General features: G+C 42.1%; 1 protein-coding gene across 1 annotated transcript in view; it reads left to right on the top strand.

The window, feature by feature from the left end:
• The window catches only part of plekha6 (pleckstrin homology domain containing, family A member 6), a gene marked incomplete at its 5' end in the record, with an annotated part of 49,652 nt that overhangs the window by 18,217 nt on the left and 8,665 nt on the right, over window positions 1-22,770 (top strand). Inside the window, 13 exons of the mRNA XM_080494428.1 lie at window positions 641-822; window positions 2,636-3,202; window positions 6,581-7,067; window positions 10,096-10,167; window positions 10,410-10,490; window positions 11,005-11,154; window positions 12,498-12,593; window positions 13,637-13,748; window positions 13,853-13,992; window positions 19,425-19,583; window positions 19,791-19,937; window positions 20,583-20,716; window positions 21,624-21,772. Of these exons, the coding sequence (XP_080350554.1) occupies window positions 641-822; window positions 2,636-3,202; window positions 6,581-7,067; window positions 10,096-10,167; window positions 10,410-10,490; window positions 11,005-11,154; window positions 12,498-12,593; window positions 13,637-13,748; window positions 13,853-13,992; window positions 19,425-19,583; window positions 19,791-19,937; window positions 20,583-20,716; window positions 21,624-21,772 (2,476 nt within the window). The remainder of the gene's footprint in view (window positions 1-640; window positions 823-2,635; window positions 3,203-6,580; window positions 7,068-10,095; window positions 10,168-10,409; window positions 10,491-11,004; window positions 11,155-12,497; window positions 12,594-13,636; window positions 13,749-13,852; window positions 13,993-19,424; window positions 19,584-19,790; window positions 19,938-20,582; window positions 20,717-21,623; window positions 21,773-22,770) is intronic.

Genomic DNA, 22,770 nt, shown 5'->3' with positions numbered 1-22,770 from the left:
GTTTGTAAAGATATATCGTACTATTGTTAGTTGCTAGTATTGATGTGTGATGCCGCTGCACTCCTCTTTGATTGGACACCAAATAAAGCATCATTGACACTTTGTGCATATGTCTCAGGTGGACTTTATATTTGTCTGCTAACAGAAAGGACTTAAAAGTGTTTTTTCATTTGGGTTTTTGTCAGCAATAAAAAGCACACAACAAAAAAAATTACTTTTTATTCTTTTTTTCATCTATCATATGAACTTCTCTCAGCTCTGACATGACGATCTGAGCTTTAGAAGACGATTGTTCTGGATTCTGATGTATAATCACCTTTTCTCAGTGTTATGTATACATCAGATTAGGTTAGATTAGATCAGGTTTTGGTAATCCCACATGGGGAAATTCGGTCATCACAGCAGCAGCTTCACATTGCACAAATAGTTTTATGACGGGATAGTTTCACACTGCCCATGTAGATATAAATAGATAACCTAAACACATATATCTAGATATATGCATAGAAGTATAGGAGCCCAAGGTGGGGAAACAACACACATAGTAGTAGTAATAATATAACTAGATTAGTAAAAATCTATAATATTTACAGTATTCAGTGCTGATTGCATTCGGTCTCTATGTTGTCTCACCCTGCAGGTGTGTTTGGACGAGGAGAAGGACGATGACCATTTGAAGCGTCCCATTGTGCTTTGCATGCAGGCTGAGCACGCTGGAACCAGGACCTACTACTTCAGCACAGACAGCCATGAAGAGCAGATGGAGTGGATCAGAGCCATGAACGGGGCTGCAGAGGTCCACAACGATCAGTTAATACACAGGTGCTCCGACCACATGCACTCTTATATTCCACCTACAGTCAACTGGCTTCACAGGATTGTCCCCAGTCTGTTTTGATTTGAACGCATCCCAGCGTGGCACTCAGTATTGCATGTTTAACATGAAGGGTAGTCAACTTTAATGCCATCTAGTGGACCTAGTGGTGTATTGAACCGTATGTTAAGGGTCTCCAACAAGTCTGTCAAAATCAGAGGATGTCAAATGTCCTGTGAGCCAGATTGTACAATCCAAAAATATCATTTCAGAGTCTAAACGTTATAAAGAAGACATCTTTTTTTTTTTTTTTTTTAAATGCTGTCCTGTTTTTGCCACTGCAGTGAACTCTATTTTAAGACACATCAAGATTAAGCAGCTGCAGCAAAACATTAAAGGAAAAGGGACTTTTTGCAAGTGTTTTGCACTTTTTCTTCCTGCATTTAAAGGACAGTGAAAAAGACTTGATATGACGCTCTGATTTTATGAGGCTGCGTTGGCGCCAGCGCTTAGGGTAAATTACACATCTGGAAAACAACGGAAAGACGATGTGAACACAACAGAATCTTATCTTTTGTTGGCCCTAAAATCCGATCTTGTCGAGAACTATCTAATACCACGCAAACCATTATACTGTGGTTTTGTTGAACATATTAACTGAAGATTCATCGAACTGATGCAAAAGAGAAATGTATTTAGTAAATGGTTGAACCTCCGTTTCCACTTGCAGCTGATCAGTCCCGATGAACTGTCGAGACCAAACTGCTTTCATTTTTTGGTCATATTTTTAGTCTGTCTGGTGGCTCTCTTGGGAATCGTTTCACAGTTTCTATTTTGGATTGAGGCCAGTCTCTGTCTGGGTCACACCACAACGGTTCTGCTTATGAATCACTTCAGTTGTAGATTTACATACTTTCCTTGCTGTCGTTGTGTTGCTGCACACATTTTGAGGAATTCTAAGATTTTCTCAAGAGTGACATCACAAGGAGCTACTTTTAGCCTTTGTGATACGGGCAAGGAGCACAGAGCGTCTTCCTCTCTCTAACAACCAGTCACAGCTTTCAGCAGACTGCGTCATACATGCCAACGGGGTCGACCACACCTCCTGCCGAAGATAAACGTTGCCGTCAAATCCTTGCTAAGAGTTACTCTAAAACATGTCCCGAATCACTTTTAAGCTAAGAATTCCTTGCTAAGGGACTTTTAGGTTAAGATAAGAGTTCCCTGAGACACTTGGAGAATTCGGGCACTGGCCTTTATCGGCAGGATGAAACTGCAAAACAAAACGAAAACAAACATAATCATCACAACAATGTAAAAAAAACTAACAATTATGACTACAACTGGTATCAAACCAAACCCTCTAAAAAAAAGTATTGTGACGAGACCAACAGTGTTCCCTAGATGACATGCTTACAAAACTATTGTGAGAATCAATGTAATCCAGAGTGAGATGTTGGTCCAGAGGAGAGGAGTCTTGCCCGTCATAAAAGAGGTTTGGGTTTGATTCCAGGTGTGGCCACATTTATTTGTTTGTTTTTCACTGCGTCACGTCATCCTGAGGTCTTGTTTGGACGTTCGTATGATGTCCAGACAGGACGTTCACGCAATGCCCAGGAAAGACAGACAAAAATAGTTTCATTCTGGCTTCCCTGAAGACGTCTTCTGGAGATGCTGTATGTCAATCATGTCTTGAGGACGCGATTTGGGCCACTGTTGCTCAGTGGGATTACTCATTTACTTTCTTGAAAACAAAACAAAAAACAAACTGTGCTAATGTGTGTTAATCCTCAGACATTGCTTGTTCCTGTGTCTTTACAGAAGTAACCAAGACACAGCTGATCTCAGCAACACAATGGTCACCAAGGAGCCGGAGCACCAAACACACCCGTCTCGACACACACAGGGTGAAAGTGGCGGTGGGACGGCCCCTCTTCTTGATAGCAACAGCCCCGAAACACCCCGACCCCCCAGTCCTTCCTCCGATCAGGCGGGAACAAAAAGCGATACAAGGCAAGGACACGAAACCAAAGCGGGCGAGGTCCAGCGTGAGCGGGGGCGACCTGGACCCGAAGACACTGCTCACGTTCACCACCGAGCGAACGGATGGGCCAGCCACGACCCCCCCAACACTGTGTCCCACGACAGCAATAGCAAAGCGAAGCCCTCCCGGAATCACAGTGGATACCTTTCTGCTGACAAACAGTCTCAGACGAACGTTGAAGCGACCCCTAACAGCAAGGAGCCCCAGGAACACGTGACGCTGAGGAGGGGCTTCGTACCGAGAACGGTGCCGGAGCGAGTCGCTCAGAGGAAGAGCTCCATGGCCCAGCTGCAGCACTGGGTCAACCAGCGGCGGGGGATGAACTTCCAGGAAGACCTCAGCAGGTAAATCCTTCGAGAAAAGAGTGTCTCCATTCAGAACTTATCAACCTTTTTGGCTCCACTGTGAGGACATTTGACCATAGGAACTCTGGAGTTTGTTGTCCTTCTTTTGGTAATGGAGCAACGGTTTCATTTGTTTTACAAACTGAAATGTTGGATCCATTCAGACTCCTAGATGAGTGGTTCTTCTGCGTCACGACAAATTCACTCACTTCAAAAGACCGCTTCATGAAAACTTGTATATTAACAGTTTGGATTTCATGTAATTTATTCTGAAATCTTTTAGCTGCAGCCTAATGAACAGCGACTCTCCCTGGAGTCCAGCAAAAGTACAGTGGACTGTCGGCACATAGTCGTGTCACAATTGTCAATAAAAAATATCATCCACAAGAACAAAAGACAACAAAATAAAAGTATGGTACATTATGAACCTTAATCACATCGCAGTCATACACCACAATGTCCTCGTGAACAAAAATACATTTATCAATACATTTAAAAAAGGAACATGGCAAAAAACACAGGACCAGGTTTAACTTACACTATTTGTATAATGGAGAGGAAATATGGATTAATAATAGTTCCGCTCTACATAGCATCTTTAAACATTCTATTCATTCAAGCTAACAACATTTTTTTTTTTTTTAATCTTGGTGCACTTCTACAACACTGTTGAGATGGCAGCTGTTTCTTCAGTAGAATTTTAAATTGTAACTTATTTTCTTGAATAATATGTGAAGGGAAGGGATTCCATGTTGCCATGGCTCAGTACACTGCAGCACTTTTCATCATGTTTGTTGTCACCAAAAGAAGTGTGAACCGGCCTTCAGCATGTCTGTTAGTGTCACGTCATGTTAACCTGACCTGAAGCACATCTCTTTATTTAAAACACCATCATCACTTCTGACATACAGACATGTTTCTGATTAAATTTAGTAACGATGCAGTCAATGTGTTTTTGACCTTTAACCATGATAGACATGTATACATTAGTGTGTTCTATAAAAAAACAAAATAAACAAGGAGCTGCTCTGCTCTGAACAGTTTCTTTATATGAAAACCAGTTGCACTCAACCAACCCTCAGCACAATGGTCTTCTTAGCACCGTCTTACAGCTGAAAGGCCCCGGAGCAGTTCACTTACCACAATGTCAATATTCTTAGACTATTTATTAATTATGCCCACAAGTTTGGTCTCTTTGCTCAAGAGCCACATCTTATATATGAAGCTTCAATTTTGGCTCTTTGGTTCGGAGGTGATTCAACCCAAACCTAAGTATTGTATTTGTGTTAAAACATTTAAGTTATAATAACAAGTTATGAGTCAGTTATGTCAAAAGCCAAACTGAAATCAACAATAAAGCTCCTCCAAATGTTTTACCACCAATTTCTGTATGCCAAGCATCCGTCATTTGGGTCAGAGATGTGTTGGTGGAATGTCCTCTTATGTAGACATATTGGAAATGTGTATTTATTACCTAGGAACTAAGATAGTATCTCTGTGAACACAATCCACTACATACATTTTCTTAAGGCAGGCAACAGGCTCACAGGTCGACTATAAGAACCACAGAATGGCAACTCAATGCCCAAAAAACATGCACTTCTGCCCCAAATGCTGTGGCTGCTACACACGGGGTCAATTCGGAAAGGAATTTCCCCTCTAAATAAATAAATAAATAAAAATCTCTTTTAAAAATAAAAAAGTTGTGCATTAACAGAATTTTTATGTGAACGTGCTCCGATCACAATGGGAAAAACCCGGGTTGAAATATAGTTCATTATCAGCTCTGTAGTAAAGCTTATCAAGAATTGTGCAGGAGTCAGTCAGGAGAGATATCCATCGTATGTTAAGCTCATTTTGTAGTGATTCAAAGTGAACTTCGAATCCCCTTCAGTATAGAATTATTGACTGGGCGAGAGGTTCCTATCAGACAACACACAACATAACAATGAGATCCAGTCAAGTTCAGCTCCCATCAATGGAACAAAGCCTAACAAAACTACATAAGACAGAGAATAGCATGGAATTAAAGGGAAGTGGCGATAGCGCATCCTTCACTCATTCAGTGAACTCCCCCTGTACTTTCACTGTGTCCAGAATTACTATGGCAACACATCATCAGCAGAATAAAAGTAACCTGCCTCTAAGACAGACTTTTTGAGGAAGTCCTCCAACTTCAACGTGTCGTCAAGAACCCTGGATAACGTTCCTGTAAAGTAGGAAAGCTGAGGAGCCATTCTGACAAACCTTTTCCACTGCAGGATTTATTCATTTATTGATTTTATTTATTTTGGACCCTGTGATCTATCATGTGGATGATCAAAGCGCCATTTTAACTTTTTTTTTTTTTTTGTCGTTGAAATAAGTACATTAATAGTGTAGAAGACAGCAGACAAAACAAATCTGAACATAGGTCAGCTGCTGTATAGTTTTTATATTTTTTATGTTTCTGTATGTTTCTGTGTGTTTCTCTATGTTTGTATTTTTGGCATTTCTGTATGTTTCAATGTGTTTTCTGTGGCCATGTTTACACATTTTCAAGTGAGAGCACAGTGTTAGTGAAACGAACAGTCTTACTGGATGTTTTCATTGATAAACATGGAGCTTAGTCAGAGAAAACCCAATTTCCACTACTGCTAAAACACATTGTTATATAGACATGGAATCTTAAACTTACCATGGAAGTATTTGTTTTTACCATGTTAGGACCATTTGTTGATGTAGGAGCTGGATAGTGAGCTGAACTTAGGAGGTTATCAGGGGCCTATGCCACGACTCTGGATTTTCTCTTATTGAGGTAAAATCAGTGATTCTGCAGAGCAGAGAAAAATATTTAGATGAATCTTTGTATGTTTGTATTAATCTTGCATAATCTCACAAAGTCACGGATTGACGAGTCAGGAATTTAGGTGCAGCAACATTATCTATGTTGGCTGTCTTTTAACTCTTCATGTTTCCAGAGAAAACGGCTCCTCTATGGTAAAGTAAGCTGTACTGCAGAGTTTCTCCGTGTCTGATTGGTAAAACGCTGCAAACTCCGCCCCTTTCACGTGCCCACGCTCTGATCCCGAAGGGGAAACTCTGGGTTGAACTGGCGAGTTAATAACCTGCTTCGTGTTAACGCTTGCCACGATCGCGAATGTCTGTACGAGTTAACCAGGTAACGGAGAGCCCAGGTCCCGCGTATGAGTATCCAGAGTCATGGTGTGGGTCTCTGGTTGGGTTTAAGTGACTTCAACTATTCCACTCGATAACCGACCCACAAACAAGATTGTACTTCAAATATGTAGTGATTCTGTATTTCTATTTGGGATTAAAATGTCACAATTTCTATAGTGATTAGGTTGAAATAATCACTGCCTTTTGTTGTCTTTGCAGCCCGACTCATTACTTCCCGGTGAACAGGGGGGTCTCGGCTGACTACTATTCTTTTTCTGGTGGCTCCCAGTACATGGATGACTACCCTGTGTACCCAGCGGGGGTCCGACCTGACAGCATCTGCTCTGTCTCTGCTCTGGGGGCTTATGACCGACACTGGACGGTCAAGGAAAAGCGCCGCTCTTTGAGAGACGGAAGCCATCCGCTGTATGGACCTCACATCCCTCTGGACTCATGGGGGCCGCAGTATTATAGTGGCATGGAAACATCAATGAGACGCTTATCCATCCAGCCCCGCTCCAGGTCTGTCCCCAGGTCCCCCTCGTCGTCACTGGGGGGTCATTACTCACCGGTCCCGCCCAACTTCGCCTCGCCAGCTCGATCAACCTCGACCCGTTTTGATCCATTTCCAGGCAGGATGAAGGAGGACCTGATATATGCTGACCCGTCCGTTTACAGCCTCAGGAGGTCTCTGAGCTCACCCAAGGTGTGTGTGTGTGTGTGTGTGGGGGGGGGGGTTGCGCCCACCAGCCTCAGTCTGAGTGACTGTGTCACGAACAGTAGAAATCGGCGTTATCTTCGATGGACAGTTGTAACAGGTGTCACCTCTGAATCGGGGGCAGAGAGAGAGAGACTGAGAGAATTACATCATTGTGTTTGAGAGAGAGAGAGAGAGAGAGAGAGAGAGAGAGAGAGAGAGAGAGAGAGAGAGAGAGAGAGAGAGAGAGAGAGAGAGAGAGAGAGAGAGAGAGAGAGAGACCACCTTCAGTCTACAGTGATCACAAAATATGTCGGACAGTCGTCTTTTGCGATAAAAATGCCCTTGGTCCGGTTAATATCCTCTTAAAACTGGTCTCATATCCGTATTTTTCATTTATCATCGTCAGGGCTCGACATTAAGGCTTGTCTGAACGTCCGGGGCTTCGCTAAAAGCTTTGCTCTGGCAAATGAATCATCTACCCACCTTGCCCGAACGGGCTAGTGGTTTTTTTTGCAATATTTTGACTTTTTTTGTTTGATCCAACCTGCTGAGATTTCAGATCCATGAAGCCACGTCTGCTTCACTGTCTGCTGAAACGACTCCACACTTGTTTCCCTGCTGCTGCTCTGCAAACTGTGGACTGGATTTCCTGGACGGAGGCGGGTCTCAATGGAACGTAGAGTAATGAGTCAGGCAATCCATTCCACAGTTTGCAGCCAGCGAGGAGGCTGGGGAAGGAGCACTCTGGCTGCCCAACGTTACATGACAACATGTCGCTGTTTGGACGTATTTTAACACTTAAATCACCACAACGTATCAACGTGGATGTTTGCAAAGCCGTTGTACAGCCAGGTGGCGCTCTGCCGCCAGACGTCACCATTTTAAAACTCCAGCTCTCCAGGAGAACGACAGACATCAAAACAATGAACAGCAGCTCCTCCAGGCTGTAGGAGGCAATTTACACCCTAAACTCCCTGAAAATAGTCCCTATAGTTTGTGTTGCTTTAGAGCTGGAAACACTGCAGTTTGTGCAGCGTTGCTAAATAATTTCTCCAGGAATTAATAAAGTGATTCCGAGGTTTTAAAGATAGAACAAGTTTATTATGAGACAATGACGTCACACAGACCCCAACATTGTCCTAATTGAACAAAAATACTTTGTACTGCTTCCTTTTCTGACCTTCTACTGACCTCAAGTTGTCTTTTGAGCGAATGCAGTCATAATTCATGCATTTCATACTTTCCTGTGGAGACGAGTTTATTCCAGAAAATCGTTTCATGAAACTTTACTTCGGTCCAGTAAAAACTGCATGATTACTGGACCAGTGTCTGGTAAAAGAATTATGACATTTCACGCTCCTGAGTCTGGGCTCCGAGTTGTCTGATTCAAATTGTCACGTTCAACATCGGTGTCGCTTTGAATGGATATAGGAGACGTGTGTGTCTAATGTCTCTGGATGTATCTGTAGAGTTTTGTTGAAACACAGATGATTGTGTCAATTTTTATTTGTCAGCGACATAAACAAATTAAAAACGTTTTATGAACATAGAACACAACAGAGTTATGAACATATATTTAAGACTGATATTTGATGAGTCACCATAATGGGACCGGGTGAATTGGAGGGCGGCACACTTGACCCTCTTGAAACGTGGCTGAGCTAAAAAAGGCAACGTTACAAATTCTAAACAAGCATTTATATCAATTATATCAACAACTCGAAGAGCTTTTCTCCTCAAGAAAAAACACTGGAGAGATGATAGAAAAGTAGTAATATCGCTAAAAAGCACTCTACATTTTAGATTCAACATTTTAGAAATTGATTTCAAACACTACATAGTATTCGAGAGATTTTCCAGGTCTACAATAAAAATTCACAACTTATTTAAACAAACAGAAAATATTATCCGTGGTTCACTTTCTCAAATAATACAAATACTGGAAAAAACTGGAAAAAACCTCTCCTCCCCTCGTCAGGCTTGCTACTTAAAAACTGGGTGGAGGAGGAGGGAAGGAGAAGGGAGAGATACACACACACACACACACACACACACACACACACACACACACACACACACACACACACACACACACACACACACACACACACACACACACACACACACACACACACACACACACATCGGTGCAGCGTCTGCAGTTATGTGATCGTCGTATCAATCCGTCGTGGGGAAGAAGGAGCTGAGCCAAAGGACGAAGCTCTTGATTTACCGGTCAATCTTCATTCCTACTCACCTATAGTCATGAGTTATGGGTCATGACCGAAAGAACGAGATCCTGGATACAAGCGGCTGAAATGAGCTTCCTCCGTAGGGTGGCTGGGCGTACCCTTAGAGGTAGGGTGAGGAGCTCAGTCACCCTTAGAGGTAGGGTGAGGAGCTCCGTCACCAGGGAGGACATGGAGTAGAGGAGCCAGCTGACGGCATCTGTTTGGTGTCTTTTGACACTCAATGTGGAGATCATGGAGGGGTTGATAGAGAGGAGCTTCACAGTGCGGCACCGTGCTACGGGGAATCCACGATTATTCAGATCTCTAAAGTAATCTCCTGACACCACCACAGTGTCTGGATATTTTAATAATCAGGTCCAGCCCAAGCATTTTGGCCGTTTCGGTGTCACTCAGCTTGAAAGTTGCCCGGAAAACCTGTCCGTTGTCTGCGTTCGGCAGGTTGTCCGCTCATCGAGGTGTGTTAACAGTTAAATATATGTCTGTGCACGGTGACGTGTCCGCCCAGTACAGCGTGTCCTCTCATTTTCACTGAGTCACAATTCTGAGACAAAAGTCACAATTCTTAGCAGAACATCTGCTGTGGTGGGAAGAACTCTGAAGGACGCTTCTCACTGTTATTCACCTTCAGCTTGTGGTCTTTTATGGATCTCTTCCACGTCTCCACTTGTTTTTTTTACTCAGTTGTCACTTTGTGGCACATCATCTCACCATTAGTTTTTACCAAATTTACATTTATATCAATTATTGATTGATTGGTCCACTTTTTTTCTGTTTTCTCACAGGTGCCTCCTTTCCATGATGTCTATCATAGAGAACTACATACAACATTGAAACTCAACGAGATCGAAACCAGCGTAGGATATTTTATTACTTTCTTGCTTACAAATGAATTATTATTGAATTTTCAACGCATGCATACTGTGATGGCAAAATGTTTCTTTTCTTTCTTTCTTTTCTTTCTCACATTTGGCCCTATGCCTGAAAGCAGGGGAAACATACTGTACATGGCTAAAAACAGTTTTTTGTTTGTTTGATTTGTCTTTTCTTATGTGTATAAAACAAATGCGCTCACCTGACTTTCTCCTGTGTGGAGCAGAAACTATTGGGTCGGCTGTGTGAGCAGAATCGTGTTGTGAGAGACCACGAGGCTGTAGTGCACAGGCTGAGAATGGATAAGGTATCAGGTTTGTTTTTTCAGCCGACCAATTGTATGCTGCTAAATCTATGACGTTGTTAAGGTATTATGCAGTTTAATCGTCTATTATGGTGAAGAAAGCATGTAAAGGTCTTCGAGCCCGATCAGAAAGTGACACATACAGACATTCAACAGAGTTCAAGTTTTGTCAAGATTCATATATAGCTCATTCATATTTGTATATTCATCATGGAGACATCCATGTTGCAAATAGATTGTCGTCAGAATATCAATATTGGGAATGCAAATATTGTAAAAGACTGACTGAACAGGATGGGTGGGGGACAACATACAATACCCTTATTAGTGCTACATATATTATTTACAGTTATCAGACTGATCCAAATACTTCACAACTGTTATGAGATTAAACCAGCCTGAGCAGCTCTAGCTAGCTAGTAACATGATTTTCTGAAATCGAGCTGAAATTCAATCAAAAATATCAAAAGATAGCACATTTCCAATCTCCTTTTTCTGACATGTTTACGTTTCTCAGGACGACCTGGAAGAAGCACTCGTGGTCACGCATCAGGAGATGGAGTTCTACCAAAACCAGCCTTTGATCATTGAAAAGCTGCAGTTTAAGAAGGAAGCCCATCAAAGCCAGCTCATCAACATTAGAGGGGAACTCTCCCAGGCCTCCAGTGTAAGTCAGTTCATCTACTACTACTACCACTGTGCTTGCAGGTAACCGCTGTGGTCCCTGAGCATGGCCCTTATACCCCGTCAGCTCCCTGGGCTTAGCAGTGTGCCAGCCCCCCGCTCCTAGCATGTATAGTTAAGGTTAGCTAAGAATAGCATGGGGTTAAATGTAGAGAAGGACAAGGAATTTCCCTAAGGGGATTATTCAAGTGTTAAAAAAGATGTAGCCATTCATAACATGTTAAGTACTTTTTTCATGTTGGTCTTTTTTACTCATAATTTTTTACAATTGCAGTTGTGGCACCCTTGATGGTTACTGTAAATTCCAGAATTATTAGTTCCTCTGATTGGCTTGCTTATTTTTCTTTTTAAATCAATTTTAGGCCTTGTGTGCAACTTGTTTATTTTATTTTATTTTTTATTTTTTTTAGGTATTTCTACACTGTAAACCCGAACAAGCTCACAGAACTCCAAACTTTTTGTGTAACAAACATTTAAGTGAGAATATTTAAGTGATGTTAAATGTTTTTTTTCACAAAATGTTTTGAGTTCTGTGAGGTTGTTCGGGTTTACAGTGCAGGGTGTAACTTATTTACGCCGGTATGAGTCACTATTGACTTGTAGTATGAGAAACGAGCCGTTATCCTGGAAAACAAGGAAGTGAAAACAGTCAAAGATGCAAGTCAATCATAGTCAATCATGCTCACAGAACTCAAAACCTTTTGTGGAACAGAATGCACAAGAATATTTAAGTGATGCATTGGGGAGAGAGGAGGGCGGTTACGTCATCGTTTTTCCACAGATGACCGTCTTTGCCGTCCACAACCCGGGAGGTTGGACGGCACGAGCCGGGGTCATAAAATTTCCCCACTCTAGGACCCGGCTTCAAAAACACCGCCTCGTGTGGATGACAGGCTAAAAACATTGGGTTTAGGTTAACGGGTTTCCTGGTGTGGACGGCCCCTAAATTCAGTTTCATTTCATTTGGGTTTTACTGAAGTCAGGTCAAGGAGAGCAGTCACCGCATGACACAGGCACAGGTGAGGATATTTGCAGGCCAAACAACTAATTTAATGTGTCAGCAGGTCGTCATCTGGCCTCAGTCCATGCACCAGGGAGCCACAGGCTATTTCAACCCTTTCAACTTGCTTCTTTAATGACATGGTACAGCAGCGCCAATCAAAGTGTTCCCTGATGCCGTCACTACTCATTGTGTACTCCTGGAATTAGAGCCGCCTCGCTCTAAATAGCTCACAGGATGGTTAGAATCCTTTGAAAAAAGAAAGAAATTCAGTAAAGCTTTCAAATATAAACTGAGTCGGATTTTATTGTTTGATCCCATTTCAGGCTTTAACAACCACTCGTATGGAATTTGAAGCTTTAGAGGACGAGGCGAACGCTATCCATGGAGATCTGTGGGAGCAGCTTAATGCAGGAGGACAGGTAAAGTTCACACGTTCATCATCACCCTGTTTCTTTCAACTCACATCACCCTATGCCAACTGATGATTCACATGTCTATGTATTAATAGATTGTCCCTCGAAATATGATGATCACCAGAGAAGTTTTTTTTCAGGTCCAAAAGGGATTTTCAATAATGTAAAAATGATTTGCATAAAGTCTGGGTCATGGTAGAAACTACTCCATTGAAAATAATAAAATTTTATTTATAGGCCACCAGCAACAACACAGTCATCAGAAAGCACTTTTGCCTTTTAAAAACCAACAATAGCACATGAGCAGACGTTGGCCTCATGTAGAACCAGACTGAGAAGTGGGGACTTTGCGCTGCTCCAGCTGGATTGACAGATTGTGGGGAGGGATTGAGAGCCTGGTCTGAGTAGGGAGTGAGAAAGAGCCCAGACTACAGGACAGAAGCACAATATTACTGAAATGCAATATGAAACATCAGTGTGTGAAGTGAAAGAACCTCCACAGCTTAATTCAAAAAGTTGAGACTAAGATCAAAAATTGATTAGAAAAAAAAAATCCTTTTCGACTCATTTGTCCATTGAAAATGGTTTTCTTCTCTTGAAATCTGATGAAACGTAGTGAGACATCTTTAAAGTCCCGAGTCAGGCTTTCTTTTGAAGACCTGAATATCCTTTTTGGATCTATTTGGCATTCAAACTGCTGACGGTTGAACAGAAAAAGAGTAAAGCGTTGTGTAAATGATTTACAGCAGACGTCACTCCTGCAGCAGGTTTGAAGTCAAGAAGTGCAAAGATGTTTGTTTTTCATTTAACTGGTTAAGGTTTTTGATTTTTGTTTTTGTTCTTACCATGAATACCAAAGTCAATTGGTATTTGTGACATTTTTGGTTGTGAGGTTGGAGAATTCTACCTTTATTCAATTTGAGGCTTTTAATAGTGGATTGAATACGTGGCCATCCAGATGTATCAGAAATGTATCAGACACACTTTGCACGATGTTTCGTATCTTTTCACTTTTCATTTTACTGGATTTGTCCCGAATTTTCTTTTAGACCGAACTTGTCCATCGACATATTCAAAAGGAGTTTTGGAGGGTCCAGGATGTGTTGGAAGGGCTGCACAAAAATAATTCTTCCAGAGGCACTGACACTGCCAAGCACAGAGGTAACACACTGCGTTTAGCGAATAACACTGGATTCTTGTATGTCTAACATGATTTTTTTTTTTACTCATTCGTGACTAAACTTCTGTATGTTTCTCCTGAACAGTGACCAGCGGTGCATCAGGCTCCTTTAGCACTATTAGTTCAGCCAGTCCCCTGAGCTCTTTAAGTGTAACCAGTCCACTCAGTCCCTATTCCTCAATGCCGGGCTGCCAGGCCTCCCCCACCAAACAGTTTGGACCGGAGGTAAGCACCGGACACTCCCAGCCGGGGGCTATCCCCAGTCCAAATTCTGGCACCGAACTTAGTCCGAGTCCTGAAGTGTGTATGAAAGTGTGTTCTAAACCTCGTCCTACGTCGTGCCCCCTGCCTACTTTCATCGCTGACTCTAAGCCGAGGTGTAGACCCAGAAGTTACAGAGAGCCTGAACCAGTAAACTATCACCAACACATAAACCATTATGGTTGCAAACTACATCAACAAACATTTCCTCAGTCCACGGACAGTTTTCAGAACTATAGAGAGTCCGTGAAGATACTGAACACTGTGGGAGAGGAAAAAGACCAAAACCTGAGCTGTAGAATTATTTCCAATTACAACCAACCTATGAACCCAAGTGAAGGTGAAGAGCGTGAAAAGATAACGTTCCTTCATGCAGGCCAGAGCTCCAAATACCATAATGTGAAGCCACACTTGGTCCAGACCCATGTTGACATTCAACACAGCCGTTGGTTACCTGAAGACAGATGCAGCAAAGACGTTCGAATTGGCCTTCGTAAAGATGTGTATCCAGACCTTGACCTGCCGAGTGGCCTCAGGAGACAGTCCAACGGCAGACGACTTTCTCTGCCTGAATCCAGCATCCTTGAATTTCAGGACTGTTACTGGACTGATGCTGTGCATTGCTTACGCTACAGCCCAGATCTCTTCACACCCCCTGTCTCTCGTTTCAGAGGTCTCAGCCCAGATAGTCAGTGGTATCATCCGCTAAGCTCTCAGGCTGGAACAGAACCAAGACCTCTTACTTACCCCAACAATCAAGGACAATTTGATCCTGATCTCGTGGCCAGGATCCCGCCTGGTTCACACAGCACTCGTTCAGGGACAGTGTTCATGCAGACCCACCTCTAAAGGGAACAGTTGGCATGAGTTCACCGCTTCACAAAAGTTCCCACTATTGTGAATATAATTACCGTATTTCATTTTTATAGGTTATGACAGTTCCTGGACCTTTTTGTCTCTTGGACAACAATATTTTTATTAACGTTTGTCGTAGAGTTGGGAGGGTTAAACAGTATTACCTTCACTCATTAAAAATCACCCGCTCCATAAAATGCTCTCATTCAAACATAATTCACTCATTATTTTCTTATGATACGTCATCACGTTATAAGGTGAAATGTTTCACTGCATAATACAAATAGTGTAGTTTTATGTTATTTAATGAAGCATCCATCATACAAATAAATAATATAACTCGTATATGAAGAGAGACAGAGCCTCTCCTCTCTTTTTATGTTTATTCCCAAGGGTGTGAATTGACCTGGATATGCTTCCAGAGAGCCAAATCATATAACCGTAGTTTCTACAGAGCTCAGATGGAGAAAAAAATGATTGATAAATCAGGAGCAGTGGTGCTCATGTCAGCACATGCAGCAGCATAATCCCTCATAACCCTTATGTGAACCCAATTGTGAACCATTTCTAACTTTATTATATAAACCTGGAATGGCTGTTCATCCAGGCATCTTGTTCTGGGCATTTCGGGTCCTTTTTCAGACCAAGTCATGCGACTTGTCTTGTCATCACTTTCACTTTCGCTTGTGAGCTTCAAGTGACGACATCACATCCAAAAACTTTCTTCACTGCTTTCTCCCGAAACAACACTGAAGAAAAACACATTTATTAATAGCATTAAATGAAAACTCAACCACACATACATAAGTGCTGCACAAACACTAATTGTTTAGACATTAAAGACATTATATTTGCCCTTATTGGCCAATATGTGCAGCAGACTTTTTTTTATTTTAGATTAATGATAGCTTATCACCCAACACTAGTTTCTTGATTCAGTTAGTTGTGTAACCTCAAAGTGTATTTTTCCTTGGACTTCTTTACATAGAGCCAATGAAAGAGAAATAATCTGCATGTTTCACTAATGTCTCTGGACTTGCTGACCCTCATGATGCAATGCAATCAATTCAAAGCCCAACTCACTGAGACACATATTAAAGTTTCTTTGCCCAGTCAATTTGATAATTAATGTTTCATTCGGACATCATATTCAGACGTTTATAAAATTAAGAGCTCATAAAAAGTCTAAATAATCTCATAACAGCCATGAATGTTCCCGTCTTAACTTCAACAACACACCTGTCCCAGTCAGGAGTTCCTTCTACTCTACACTTGGCTTATTATGTCGCCACTTGATGTGCAGCCTTCTCTTTTACACCTCTTCTTTCTCTGCTTCTTCCCGACTCCTTCCTCCGCTTACAATGGTTTAGGAAAGTGTCCCCGCCAGGCCTCCACTCCCAAAGTCGTATTACCCGCTGGAGTCTTCCTCTACCTTTCCTCCTTCCATTCCTCCCCTGCCTTTTGATAGCACCGCTTGGCTCTGCAGCTTGGGCATTGATGGAGAAGACTCTCACATCAGAAAGGTACTTTAAGCATTTTTGCTCTTTTCTGACTTTTCTCTTGCCCTGTCCTGACGGCCATTTAACATTGTTTTTAAAAGGCTTTCATTCAGATGCTCTAAAGCTTTTATCTTGGCCACTGACATCATTTTAGCTCATTTTAAAACATATTTCAGCATTTCATTTAAAATCTGACTTTAAAATGTTCTACACATTTAGTAAGGGCAAGCAGTGTTCATCTCCTCGTACCTGCATGAAACTTATTGATTGTGGACTGTAACAAAACAACGGATATGCTCCAGATAGAATCCTGCCAGCATTTAGTGCTACCGGTTACACATTTATAAAAACTCTTTCCCAACACCAATTGCTCATGGTTTTTGTGGACGTCTATCTACTTGTGTCTATATAGAGATTTCACTATATTATGGTGCTTTTCAAATGGAAAAATGGTAAACTTGTGTTTTATGGCAGGGAGTTTGGCTGGCGATTAAGTTGAAATCAATTCAGATGACATAAAACAATTATTAAGTAACTGAAAATGATAACCATACACATCATTTCAGTTTTCCAAGGTACAATTTGGTCCTCTAATTTGGTCTGAATAATTAAATCGTTAGGGTTCAAGCACTGAAAGTGCAGGAGGACCCTATTGAAATTGAAATTGCAAAGATTATTATTATTATCATTATCATATGGATGCACCGAACCATGTTTTTTCACTTCCGATTCGATCCCGATACCCACATTTGAATATCTGCCGATACCGATACTATTCCGATACCGGAGCTCGGCTTGCTTTAATAATATTATTATCATTATAGTTGATTTTATATGAGGCTGTAATAAACTCCTCTCTACAGTAAAGTATGAAATGTAGGAATGCATTTTCTCAAAAGACAACTTGAGGTTAGTAGAAGATCAGAAAAGGAAACAGTACAAAGTAGTTTTATTCAATTAGGACAATGTTGGGGTCTGTGTGGCGTCATCATCTCATAATGAACTCGTTATAGCTTTAAAACCTCACAGTCACTTTATTAATTCCTGGAGAAATTATTTAGCAACGCAGCGCAAACTTCAATTTTTTAATATAATAATAATGATAATAATAATATAATTTTTGCTGTGATGACAAATGAATTTCTGTCGTTTAGTTATTTTTCTCATTATCTCAAGAAAACTGCATTTTTCCCCTCAACATTATAGAATGAAGTATCTTGTTATTGAGAAAAAGAATGTTAGTATACTATAATACTATAATAATAGTGCAAAATAATGATACAGAAAAATGTCTCACAATAATAGTGGAGTATGATGATGCATAATAATGGCAGCACAGAATGATGGAGGAAAACAAATGTAAGGAAATATATTGAAACAAGGGCCAAACGGTGGCGTGGTGGTCGGTGCTGAGGAGGGCTTGGGTTGTGTGGAGGTCTTTGGAGTCTGTGGTGTTTGCGTGGGTTTCCTCCAGGTACTCTGGGTTCCTCCCACAGTCCACAAACATGCATGAGAGACCTGCTGTGAGTGTGTGTGGACGTCTGTCTGGGTGTGTTTGCCCTGTGATGGAGCGGAGACCTGGCCTGGCCGATGGCTCAGCTGGGATTGGCTCCAGCACCCGGCCAACCTGAACAGGATAATCAATATTAATTGATTAAGACAGGCATAAAATAAGGATAGCTAAAATCAATTCTATAGAGGTAATTATAGAAATAACATCTTTGTTTGATGGAAAGCCTGCGTGAATAATAATGTTTGAAGGCACACCTGCCCTGACCAGTCCAGCTGAATCCTGTCCACTTGGACCTGTCCTCAACTGTCCACTTGTACCTTTCCTCAACTGTCCACTTGTACCTGTCCTCAACTGTCCACTTGTACCTTTCCTCAACTGTCCACTTGTACCGGTCCTCAACTGTCCACTTGTACCTTTCCTCAACTGTCCACTTGTACCTGTCCTCAACTGTCCACTTGTACCTGTCCTCAACTGTCCACTTGGACCTGTCCTCAACTGTCCACTTGTACCTTTCCTCAACTGTCCACTTGTACCTGTCCTCAACTGTCCACATGTACCTGTCCTCAACTGTCCACATGTACCTGTCCTCAACTGTCCACTTGTACCTGTCCTCAACTGTCCACATGTACCTGTCCTCAACTGTCCACTTGTACCTGTCCTCAACTGTCCACTTGTACTTGTCCTCAACTGTCCACTTGTACTTGTCCTCAACTGTCCACATGTACCTGTCCTCAACTGTCCACTTGTACTTGTCCTCAACTGTCCACTTGTACCTGTCCTCAACTGTCCACTTGTACCTGTCCTCAACTGTCCACTTGTACCCTACTTTCAGCCATAGTTAGCTGGGGTCACCTCCAGCACTCCGCCTGAACAGGATATAGTGGAATAAAAGCTCTTTAGATGAATAATGGTGCACAATAATTTCTATTCTGAAAGCAGCCTGACAGCACAGGCGGAGGACAATCCAGGAGCCTCTCTCCTTCTGAAACCATTGTTTCCCTGAATTGTTTGGAGATCCTATGTAATGTATATAGTGGAATCTCACATGTATTTACAATTTACATTAAACTGAAGTTAATCAGTCATGTGACTAGCCAGCAGCCAATAAACCAGTGTGGGTGGCACATTGCCCTTCAGCTTGTTTTTATAATTTTTTATTCAGTCATAACTTTTCCAGCCTCAGTCCGTATTTTTTGTCAGCATTTTGCCAAAACATTTCCAATGGAATTTATAAAATTAGAAAATGTTATATGTTTATCAATTTATTACATCTTATTTCCATTTCTGTCTTTATGACGTCCGAGATGTGAAAGTCAATTCAGTGAAAAAGAATAAATGTGTAGAAAACATGACCACAGAGCCAGCTGGTGAGGCTGATGATGATGGATGAGGCCTCTGGCAGCAGAACCACTGAAAGGTATTCAGGGGAGTCACAGAGCAGAAAGGGAAGGAGCGCTGGCACGTATCACATACGTGCACAGAAGAGGTCTGAGACCTGGACTAAAGCAAACGTTCATCTCACTGTACAGGAACGCCCAAAGAGCGCTGTGTTTCCAGCAGACATGAAGTCAAAGATGAGCGTCGAAGAGCAGAATGAGCGAATCCGTCGCAATCAGAGCAACTCCATGAGAGACAAGAGGAGGAGCCTCAACTTGTCCAGTGGTCATTCTCCAGCTAACTACAGAGTGGTGAGATCATCAGTTACCATTTATGAGATGGACATGTCTGATCTCTACATATAGAAACCAGTGGAAGGAGACCAAGATTTGTTTAGTTTCACTGATATGTCTCCAGTGAAATAAAGCATTCCTGTCACGGTACACTTTTTAATTTTCGGTGGGGAATGCATGACCAGTGTCTGAACATTTAAATCATTTCCCATTGTTTGCGGACAGATCCGGAGGCGGCTCACAGCTCACGAGATCGACATAAAAGATTTGGAGGTTGCCGTTCGAGGCCAAGGACACGAGTCTCCACAAGAAGAGATCGCTCGCCTGAAGCGGTTGCATGTTGAACCAGAACACGGTGACATGAAAGCTGAGGTGGGAGAAGACATGTCACTTATTCACTCACTCGTGTTAAAATTAAAGTTCTAAGATTTGCTTTTACAATTCAGTGTGATTCAGTAAATACCAAAAAAAAGCTTTATAAATGTAATCAGAGGTTTCAATTTATTCCGCTCATTTTTGAGCTTGTACTGGATATGCTTCTAATATTCTCCTTATACCAGATGCCTTACTGTAGACTGTAGACCAGCTGGATTGTTTTACAAGTGACCAATGACATGTCATTCATTGTGTGTGTGTGTGTGTGTGTGTGTGTGCGTGCGTGTGCGTGCGTGCGTGCGTGTGTGCGCGTGTGTGTGTTAGTATGTTTGCCTGTAGACATCTGTTGTTGATTATATTTATTCTAAAAAGCCGAGCTCTGCCAATTCAAGTGTAAACTGCTGCCAGAAGTCATAGAGATGTTAAGTGTGGTCAGTTGATGATTCTCATACAAAGAAGAGAAAAATGTGCTAATTAATGACTGTGACGTAGCTTGTAGCATATTATAGACCGTCTATGTTCAAGTTAGATGTGCATTTGTAGTAGGACAAGAGTGTTCCTGATGAAACGTAGACCTTGCCAACCGTGAATCCTGTGAGATGCTGCATCGAGTGACGGTACTGAAGGAGTTGTTTATTGTAGTTGACAGGTCCTGACAAGGATGTGATCCCTGAGCGTTACCTGGATGTAGAGGACGACGCGCCCATGAGCCCCGAGGAGCAAAAGGAGAAGCAGAAGAAGCTGGAGCGCATCAAAACTCTCATTGCCAAATCAAAGTACAGTTTTTATTTGAATCCATTTTAATTCACTCTTTGACATTTATTTTACCAAAGCTCTACTCACTGTTGCAGAGTAAAATTATATTGGTCTTTCACAAAGTATCTTGAATACATACTGGAAGCAGTAGGAAAACATACTTTTTTTGTTTTTGAAAAGCCATTAAAGGGGTCGTATTTTACAGCTTTTCAACACTTTCACATGGGTCCAAAAATGTTGCATTCAAAGTTCTTTGCCCCAAATTCCCGCTTTTCCTTGATCTTCCCGCCATTTGATTATTGGCTCACATGAGCTGCATTTAGAATCTGCTGTGTTCTGTGTGAGCTGACTTCCTCTTCCGCTCATGGCGCCATGTGCCAGAGCAGAGCTGCCTACTTGTGGGAGGGTCACAATGAGGGTTTGATTCCCGATTCGCTCGTTGGAGTACAAACTCTTTAAAACTTTAAACAAGCCAGCGAGAGAGATGACAGATTTTTCTTTTACTTCTGTGGCGTCATTCCAGGTGTGGGGACGATTATTACTGTTGGAAAACCATTAGAAATTGAGTTTTGCATAATTTGACCCCTCCAAAGATATTTGGATCTTTTGGCTTGACACAGAATATTTTATTCCGAGTAGCAGAGAAGCTCTGCTCTCTGCTACTTTATTGAGAGGAATTGTTTGTTACGGCTTTGAGTTCATTTTAAAATGTAGTCCATTAAAATCATCTACAAGCGGGCACATCTCAAACTATTATAATGAATTTTAATAGTTGAATTCAAACTGTTAAACTTGTTTTGGAGTTATTAAACAAACAAAAACTGCAGTTCAAGACATTTCTGCTCCTCACATATACCAGAATCACTTCAAGAAATGACATTCTCTGTTCTTGTGTTGTTTGTTTCCGTTTGAATGGTTGTGAATCAGTTTGCAGAACATCGTTCCCCTCCTGGACGGCCCAGTGGACGGTGGAGCTCCAGCCAGCTCCCAGCAGCAGTTGCAGGAGCAGGAGAAGCGGATTGAGATCTCCTGCGCTTTAGCTGCAGAGGCATCTCGCCGCAGCCGCCTTCTCTCTGGTGAGGAACTTCATTCACCGCCTGCTACTTTCGATTCAATCAACGCAAGTCCACTTCAGTGCAGATATTGACGTGCTGCTTGAAAATGTTAAAAAAAAAATTCCCCCAAGTAGTAGAAGTGGTTGTAGAGAATATTTTCTGACTGGTTTAACCACCAGGACGCGCATAACACTAGTTTTCATTGACCTAAATGAGGTAAATGAGGTAAGTTGAAAGACCATAGATTTTTGAGAGGTCTGAATTCTTGATAGTCATGAGAGCGTGACATGCTCACCATCAAAAGGGTTCATTCTGTCATCAGGCCTCACTCGATCATCTTCAGTCCAACCTCAGGTCTGACTCCAACTCCCACATGAGGGTCGTCCTGGCTCTGCTGGCCAAAAAGGGGAGATCCAGGCCTGCGGACAAACTTGAGGCCCATGTCACTCCTCTACACTAACTATAAAATAATTGCCTGATGCATTGTTAACAGACTGTGGACACTATCATTAATGTGGAACGCAAACATACGGTGTCCCAGAATGAACTGTGGTGGACATCATCTATCTTCTACAACGCTTGTTCCTGTTCAGGGCCACTGGAGCAGATCCTAGTTTTCTGGGGTAGAATACACCCTGGACCGGTCGCCAGTCTATAACAGGGCACACAGAAACAATCACACACACTCACTTTCACACCTTTGGGCAATCCAGAAACCACAGCACCTGGAGGAAACTCGTGCACGCCAGGGGGAGAACACACAAACTCCCTACAGAAAGGCCCCGGGTGCTCTTTGAACCACAATATTCTCTCTGTGAGGCCAGAACACTGACTCCGCGGCTTTAATCTAAACAAATCGGACTCCAGTAGGGAAATTGCTTTTTTCTTTTTCTGAGTTGATCAGTCGGTGGGTAGGCACCGTACAGCACTCTGGGGATCTGGTGGCGGTCAGGGACCCATGGTTGTGGCCTGTCCACTGTGGGGATCGACCCTCATCCGAAGCCCAGCTCTCCCTCCCC

This window comes from Blennius ocellaris (genome assembly GCF_963422515.1).
Source record: "Blennius ocellaris genome assembly, chromosome: 4".
Classification (NCBI taxonomy): Eukaryota; Metazoa; Chordata; class Actinopteri; order Blenniiformes; family Blenniidae; genus Blennius; species Blennius ocellaris.
Note: the sequence above shows the minus strand (reverse complement) of the source record. Positions and strands in the feature narration are given on the sequence as shown.